The 9,138-nt window shown below is 42.0% G+C and overlaps 1 protein-coding gene across 2 annotated transcripts in view; it reads right to left on the reverse strand.

Annotated features, from left to right (window-relative positions):
• LOC126183311 (activating signal cointegrator 1 complex subunit 2 homolog) overlaps nt 1-4,328 on the reverse strand; it is a 110,231-nt gene extending 105,903 nt beyond the window's left edge. For both annotated transcript variants that reach the window (XM_049925161.1, XM_049925162.1), the window contains exon 1: nt 4,203-4,328. In XM_049925161.1, the coding sequence (XP_049781118.1) occupies nt 4,203-4,208 (6 nt within the window). In that variant the 5' untranslated portion in view covers nt 4,209-4,328. The remainder of the gene's footprint in view (nt 1-4,202) is intronic.
• Between the last annotated feature and the right edge of the window lie 4,810 nt (nt 4,329-9,138).

Here is a 9,138-nt window from a genome sequence, read left to right on the forward strand (position 1 = left end):
AACTGTGGTACCGTGTTGAAGCTGCATGGGCAGCTGTACCTGTACACGCCATCCAAGCTCTGTTTGAATCAATGCCCAGGCGCATCAAGGCCGTTATTACGGCCACAGGTGGTTGTTCTGGGTGCTGATTTATCAGGATCTATGCACCCAAATTGCATGAAAATATAATCACATATCAGTTCTAGTATAATATATTTGTCCAATGAATACCCGTTTATCATCTGCATTTCTTCTTGGTGCAGCAATTTTAATGGCCAGTAGTGTAGATGCACAAGCATCCAGAGTTATTTCGTTTCGCGATTGAATTGCAGGCGGCTAGGAGCTCGCGTCAGTTCGCGAAACCTGGCGGCGTAAGGTGGGACCGAAGTATGCCCGCTCGTGTCGTTCATTTTTGATGATGTTCCCGAAGGTTTCGGACCACTGACATTACTGTCGTACACAATTACATTCTTGCTCTTGGTTTTTCCCTCGGTTTCCTATTGTGGCTTTAACATTTTGGTTTACTCTCGGTTTTTCCTGTTGATTGGACGTAAAAACATGATCTTCCTCCCTCCGTCAGTTTGTCCTTTCGAATGTGTTTACGGTTTCTGTCGTCGACCACTCGGTTCTTTCGAACTCTCTCCGTTTTCTCAGTAACCAGGTCGTGGCACTTACAAAACATTAATCTAGGGATTTTACTAGTGGTGCCGTCTTGGAGTGCTTCGCAAAAGTGGAATTTCTGTAGAACGAGTGACTGCACGAGTTGTTTCACATTCTGTGGAAATGTATTCCGAAACTTCTGGAGGGCAAAGAGGTACACACTTAACGACAGCATTTTATGTCTAGTTGACGTTACGTTTAATCTAAATTATTCACAGTTTTCTGATATGATATAGAGGATAATAATTCACGAAAAACAGGACTAATTAACTTCTGATGACGTATTAAAATTCTTCAGACTTCTCCCCCTTCAATTTAAATCCCAAGTTATGCGGCAAACTGAACACGACTTGTGAGCCATCTGGACGATGACAGTATAAATGTTTTCAGGTCTGACGCTTAAGAAACAATTGAGGTCATCGGGACTGCAATCACATTTACAGGCGCGCGGACCCGACGACATGTCATTGACATAAAGGAGAACAATAGCGGGCCCAGGACTGACCCCTGTGGCACTCCTTAGATAATTTGCTTCCAGGACCCTAACTAACCTAAGGACGTCACACACATCCATGCCCGAGGCAGGATTCGAACCTGCGACCGTAGCGGTCACGCGGTTCCAGCCTGTAGCGCCTAGAACCGCTCGGCCACTCCGGCCGGCTTGCAGCATGTTGATGTAAGATTCAGGGCGCAAAGAATCGTAGGTGTATGAATTAAGTCCTGAGCACTGTCAGTATGGTTTGTAGCACATCAAAGTATACTTACATATTTAAGTTAAGGCATATTTAAGAGGCACAAAGTAATCCAGGCACAGTATAAAAGCTGCCTTGTCACATCTTTGATATGTGTCTCAGTAATACAAGTACAAGGTGTAAGAAAAACCAGTTACGTATTGTAAGTGACAGTTACGGTGTGTGACGTCGCTCCGCTAGTGACATAGAGAATATCTGAATTGTGATGCCCTCTCATATCACTACAGGATGTGCCACAGTTGTCCATGATATTGAGCAGATCGTCTAAAATTGCTTGCGGTGGGGCCTGTCATTGGTGGACAAGCGATCACTGAAGTTCAGCATATCGTTCTCTTAATCACAATTTTAGCAGGAATTTAAATTGTCTCAAGGATGCTTCACACGAACATACTGCTAGGCCCAGCTGTCGATACCGCGGCCTCCAGATATATCCATAGTCCTAAACAATGATTTTTTTCCAGGGGCTTCAATCAGATTTGCATGTTTACCGAACTAGAAAAATTCCTCAGTACTCCTAGTTTGCATTACACATCGATGAACAAATATAGTATAGTCAACACAATATGTGGCCTAGTTAACAGATGAGCAAACATTTTTCGAAATATTAATGGCGTCCATTTAAAGCAAGTACGATCACGATACGACGCCAGAAACAGTTCAGCGTTTTTTATGTGAAAAAGATGCCGTCACAGCTTCGAGTGTTTAACTCATGTGCCATATTATTTCCAGAAACTTTATTGTAGAACAGAGTTATCAGACGAGAGTAAAATGAGCTTCTTGCGGACCTAATGCTTCAAATATTCATTATTCATTCCATGTGAAATATATGTTCATATTTCCCAAATATCTGCACTTTTAACCTAAGTCAGTCTCAATATTCACTTGAAACCACTAAAACAAGACTTTTTGTATAAGAAGTTGAAAATCAGTTTTCTAGAAAAATAATATTGTGCGAATGCTATTCTTTCAGTTTTGTTTCCCGAGGTGGACGCATGTAAGGGATTGCTTATCTGACAGCAATAAATAATAACCTAACATTAAGGTTGCTTCCTATTTCCGTTGCACTAAAAGGCAATATGATATCCCAAAAACTATGAAGTTACAAATTAATACGGATTAATGAGCCACTTTTTTACTATACGTGTTTATTACCAGATCTCCAAATGATCCAGCGTCAGTTTGTAACCTTCATTGTTCTGGGACCACCATTAAAAGAACCACCAGACACTAATATTCAGAATTACCATTCTGTATGCTAGTTACAAAAATAACATGGGTATGTTTACAGTGTGGGACAACTATATACATCTCACAATAAATATTTCATTCGGCATTGGAGTGTGCACCGTTATGAAACGGCCTTGGACATTCTAACTGTGTAACCAGGAGCTAAATCCGATTCTTTGTCTTGCGCGGACAAAAACAAAAATCCGGGTGTTGTTCCTGGTTCAGCACACTGTTACAGCTTCTCAATGAGTTTAAGAAGTTAAGATTCATAAAATTAAAAAAAAGAGAAAACCACACATCATCGGAAACCAATGAGCATGAGAAATATAGTTGCATGTCATATTGATTTACGTACAGTGAGCGAGAGCTGATATTGATTTCATAAGCTTCGTGTTTTGTGTGACAGTGTACAAAATAGCGCTGTGCCTTGGCTGGTTGTGCGTCATACGCGGCCTCCAGTCTACTTCCGCGTTTCCTTCGCCCCAGTGGCCGGCTCTAGTGGTGTTGGGTTGCTTATCCTCAGAAATCTAACTATCAAAGTAGGCGCTATTCTCCTACAAGGCTTTCGCCCAACATCAAACACTTCGCTTTGACAACTGTGACTGGTAGCTTTCGTCCTGTAAGGTCATGCTAGCCTATCCACCACTAATGTTAAGCATCAGTGTACAAAGACGGATTGCAGACTAGACTTTATTGTCATTTTTACTTATGTAATTATATCGATGAGAAAGATCGGCTACAACGACAATTAGATCACGTACGTCCTGCGAAGTCAAATGAGATGTACTGACATTGGTTCCGCATGTCACAATCTGTATAAAGAAATTATGAGTTCGGGACCCTATTTTTATCTCTCGTGACAATGAAAACTCGTGAAGCTGTGTATTTGTGTCCTTTGATCAATACGTTGACGTCAAAGACGTGATATGTATTTCATTCTTCAACACGCACACAACAATCTGTTATTAGAACAATGTTTACAATCCGTTATTCCATAGGATGTACACTGGAGTAATACGTGTAAGATGGAAAAATGAAGAAATGAATGGGTCAGATATTTTTCATTCTGGTTTTGAGTTCACGTCTGTTACATTTTTTCCTCTTTGTTCTAAATAATTCGAAACTTAATTCGGCTAAAGAATAACGTAACTTCTGTATGAAAATAAATATTTTTCATCGAGATTTTGACAGTCTAATACACGTTCACAACGGAGATCTTATTCAACAGCCGAACTACGAGTAGTTTCGCAGCCTATTCTGAAATATCGGTGCTAAGTTACGTCGTTGAATGGAATCGTAGAAGTTTTGTTTGGTTCGATATATTACGTTTAGTAAATGAAGGCGGTACAACGAAATTTTGCTAAGAACACAACCTGTCCATGTTTCTCCTCTCAGGTGTGCGCTGTTTTTTAGTGTGGACCACATGTGAGACATATATTTAAATAACTAACAAGAAGGTCAACTCTATCGTCCAAAAGCTGGTGTGTATAGAACATTGCGGCGAATGTTCTTGAGCACGTGCGGAAAAGGACTGCGAGGTGAGTGCGGTGACAGTGAATTTGTAGGCAGCGCTGAGGTACTCACCATCATCTGCAGCTTCGCAACGCCAACTGACAGCAGCGGTCCTTGTGCCCGCACATATAGCGTGCGCCGTTGCTGCTGACGTCACACCAGTTCTTCCCAGTGGCCAGCACACCTTTTACACGGAATCTCGGTCAGTTGCCTCTGCAGAGCCGCAGGCCGCGCTACACTTGATTTGCAGGGCAAGGGAATTCCTACTCGCTAGCAGACGATTACCGATAAGAGAAATCTGAAGGAAAAAAAGCTCATCTTACACTTTCTCTGTGACTTTTTCGTTCTAAGCGCATCAAGTTTTATAGACGTTAGTTCAAACCATCTAAGCGTCTTTTAAAGTACTTTTCAATCAAAAGCAAAATAACATGTGTCATTGCGGTCAAATGCATGAATAACGAATGTCCTAAAGAAAGGTTTGAGGTAAAATATGCCATATGCATACTATCACCTTGACAATTTTATTACTTTCCATATTTTATTTAAGAGTTTTAGTACGGACGCGAGAGGAATATTATTGATCATCTTAAAAGGAAAAATCGGACACATACATCCTCAAATCTTAGTTGTTTCTAAGATGCAGTTATTAGATACTATAAGAAATGAAAAGCAATAGCTGATTGTAAATTAATAGACGTTAATATTCGTGTTTTGATGCCTATTTCTCTTTATAACTCACGTTCAAAAAGTGACTCGGTACCTTTAATGTAAAACGGACGAAGACTTGTAACCTTAGAGCGTTTCGCCAATGAAGGCAGGGAATTTACGATCCTTTTTCTTCATTTGATTTGCAACAGGGTGGGGACATCATTTTATTGTAGTCTGCGTAATGTAAATTTTAGTAATTTGTACAAGCTAGCTCTCTTGTAAGGAAATATCTGTGATTATCAGGTACTGTAAACTCGGTGGTTGTTGTGCTGAGCAGTTCGTTTTCGTTTTTGTTCTTGTTTCACGGTAGTTAATAACGTTACAAGCAACCAAACTAAAATTCACTTTCATTGTATCTGGAGTGGGAGTTTATATAAGAATCTATCTGCCTGGTATATTAGGTAGTTTGATTTCGTTACGAGATTTATGTGGAGACTGAAAACTTTTTCTTTTGATAAAGCACTATTATATCTGGGACATTACGTATTAGTGGTCAAAATGAAGAGGTGAGAATTCAACCAACAAAGCCATAACAGTTGCCTATATTTGCGGTAAATATTTCTATAATTTTTTTACATCCATGTGGCAAAGAACAAATATTTGTTCGTTCTAGGGACTGATGACCTTAGCAGTTAAGTCCCATAAGATTACACACACACACACATTTGTTCGTTCATTAATAAAGATGAAAGGCACAATGTCGCAAATGTAATGTGTAGATAGCTGCTGTGTTGCTGATGGGAGCTGTCGGTCCCATTTCCCATTAGTAACACATTGTCGCTCAACACAAGGCGCAAAATAAGTTGAATCGGAAGTGATATTTTAGAATTTGAACTTAAAAGAAATAGTGTCTTTAAAACAAAGTAACTTTCTCAACGTGAATTATCAACAGCATTTCCGTAAGTTTCAAATAGACGTATCTCGGGATCCATAGAAACAGGGTATTGTTTGTGCTATGTTTTCACTTTAGAATAGTCCATCTCATCATCTCTTCATGTGTGCCAGTTTCTTCTTCAAACACTTTGTATGGAGTACATCTAAGAAAATGGAGAACACAGTAGCGTATACCGTAGAAACAAGGATCGAACACCACTAACTCAGAAACAACACACCCAAACGTTTTCAGAGCACTGAACTCACATGCGAGCCTCCATATTTGTCGTTTTTAAGGGAGAATATCTCATCCTGTGAATAAGAACATATAAATAAACCAATGAAACGTAATGAGGTAAAGAGGGAAAGAAAATGTTACATAAATATTTGCAGTTTCGTTTACATTTCCATCTACTAGCCACAAGATAACTCCTGATGAAACGATTTACGGTTTCGAAAGGAAATCACTTTTTACAAACGTACTTCCGACTCTGCAATTGGGGTATTTTGTATCACTGCAATTATACATCGTAAAATTTACATTACTAAGTGTACAAATGTACTATATCGGTCTGCTACTAGGAGAAATCGTATACTCGGTATCTCTAAAATATGCACTGAGTGATTCAACAGCTGCATAAACGCCAATAGCTTCAGTGGTATTTTTCCGTTGTTTTCTTCCGTTTTAATTATGGAGATGTATCGTATCTTGCTTTTCGGAATAACTGACTTAACTCTATTTAGAAAATAACGTTCTGTCACTTCACATTTATTCACAATGGTAAACTCTCCAGGACACAAAATCCATACCTGAATGCAGTGTTGTTTCGAGTCCTACGCACACCAGTACAAATCAACTAAAACACCAAGGAGGGGGCATTGACTGAGATCAATGACGAAAGTTGAATATTTGTCCCGGAACGGTATTAGAACTATGGTCTTTCGTTTACTAGGCAGATGCTCTGACCATTCCACTTTTTTCCCATTTTGTTCGTTGTTTGTTGCGTTCGGTCTGGACGGACGTCACATGACAACCTTTCAAGTTCATCATTGATTCTTGTACTCAATTTTTTCATTACAGAGCCACCAGCCCTCTGAACGAACACAATGAGTTACCGTGCCAGCAGACCAGCGCTCTGAATAAACACAATGAGTTACCGTGCCGGCAGACCACTCAGCTAATCGGACAGAGTGGTCATTGCAACTACACTCCTGGAAATGGAAAAAAGAACACATTGACACCGGTGTGTCAGACCCACCATACTTGCTCCGGACACTGCGAGAGGGCTGTACAAGCAATGATCACACGCACGGCACAGCGGACACACCAGGAACCGCGGTGTTGGCCGTCGAATGGCGCTAGCTGCGCAGCATTTGTGCACCGCCGCCGTCAGTGTCAGCCAGTTTGCCGTGGCATACGGAGCTCCATCGCAGTCTTTAACACTGGTAGCATGCCGCGACAGCGTGGACGTGACCGTAGGGTCCTACGCAGTGCCGTAGGGGACCACACCGCCACTTCCCAGCAAATTAGGGACACTGTTGCTCCTGGGGTATCGGCGAGGACCATTCGCAACCGTCTCCATGAAGCTGGGCTACGGTCCCGCACACCGTTAGGCCGTCTTCCGCTCACGCCCCAACATCGTGCAGCCCGCCTCCAGTGGTGTCGCGACAGGCGTGAATGGAGGGACGAATGGAGACGTGTCGTCTTCAGCGATGAGAGTCGCTTCTGCCTTGGTGCCAATGATGGTCGTATGCGTGTTTGGCGCCGTGCAGGTGAGCGCCACAATCAGGACTGCATACGACCGAGGCACACAGGGCCAACACCCGGCATCATGGTGTGGGGAGCGATCTCCTACACTGGCCGTACACCACTGGTGATCGTCGAGGGGACACTGAATAGTGCACGGTACATCCAAACCGTCATCGAACCCATCGTTCTACCATTCCTAGACCGGCAAGGGAACTTGCTGTTCCAACAGGACAATGCACGTCCGCATGTATCCCGTGCCACCCAACGTGCTCTAGAAGGTGTAAGTCAACTACCCTGGCCAGCAAGATCTCCGGATCTGTCCCCCATTGAGCATGTTTGGGACTGGATGAAGCGTCGTCTCACGCGGTCTGCACGTCCAGCACGAACGCTGGTCCAACTGAGGCGCCAGGTGGAAATGGCATGGCAAGCCGTTCCACAGGAATACATCCAGCATCTCTACGATCGTCTCCATGGGAGAATAGCAGCCTGCATTGCTGCGAAAGGTGGATATACACTGTACTAGTGCCGACATTGTGCATGCTCTGTTGCCTGTGTCTATGTGCCTGTGGTTCTGTCAGTGTGATCATGTGATGTATCTGACCCCAGGAATGTGTCAATAAAGTTTCCCCTTCCTGGGACAATGAATTCACGGTGTTCTTATTTCAATTTCCAGGAGTGTATATATGCACAAATTTTCAGCTTTGATTTCAATCGATGCCCGCTCGCAGCCAATGTCTGCAATTCCTTTGTGTCTTAATTCATAATGGCTGCTGGATCAAAATGGCGACTGTTTTTTCGGAACAGTCAGGATATCGTAATCGAGCTCTGCCTCACAGTACATGTATTTCGAACAAAACGCTCTTTCTACACTTGACTGTTTTTCGAAATCAAGTCTAAAGCTGGACACGGACACACTTATGTCACAGAGTTCAGACTTTCTAAGGAACGGGACTTAGTTTTATCAAAAGACATGTTTCTTAGCAGCTCACAACAATAATTTGCGCTCTGTTTGGATCCGGCGACCTAACAAGACGGAAGGTCTTCTTCAATGAGAAATCCAGACACTGTGTAAACATGGTTGAAACTTAAAAGATTTAGATGCTCCATTTCTTTTGTGTTAGTGTAATGATGCAGGCAAATTTATTTTTCCCTTTTATCATGAGTTTTTGTCCATACAATTTGATTAACTAGTGGTAAAGGAAATGTTCGTTGAACAAACGTAATGAATGCTCATTTCCGTAAACGTGTTCTTAAACTAATATAACTACAGTTAAGGCTTTGGGTGAAAATATGTGAGTATGGCATATCTAGCAAAGTTTGCAACTGACTAAATACTTCTCGATATGCTGTACGCAACACGTTATTCTGCATGAAGGGCGCTTGAACAACTGGAAGCTGATTCGTCACGGGAATGCCTCACACCACCAGTACTGTTCATGTTACATGCTTAAGACCCTGCAGCTAGTATTACTTAAAACGTCAGACTCTTCGTATATGTAACATTTAAAAAAAGCTAATACCGTCACATCTCGGCAATATGTGAGATTGATGCAAGGACTAGCACCGAGCGAGGAGAGCTCATATGCGGATGGATGGCGCTTCAAATATTCGTTTAGTTATCCAGATCTAGTTTTCTCCTGGTTTCCTTAAATCGCTTAAGGCAAATGCCGGCGTGAT

Source organism: Schistocerca cancellata, chromosome 4 (genome assembly GCF_023864275.1).
Source record: "Schistocerca cancellata isolate TAMUIC-IGC-003103 chromosome 4, iqSchCanc2.1, whole genome shotgun sequence".
Classification (NCBI taxonomy): Eukaryota; Metazoa; Arthropoda; class Insecta; order Orthoptera; family Acrididae; genus Schistocerca; species Schistocerca cancellata.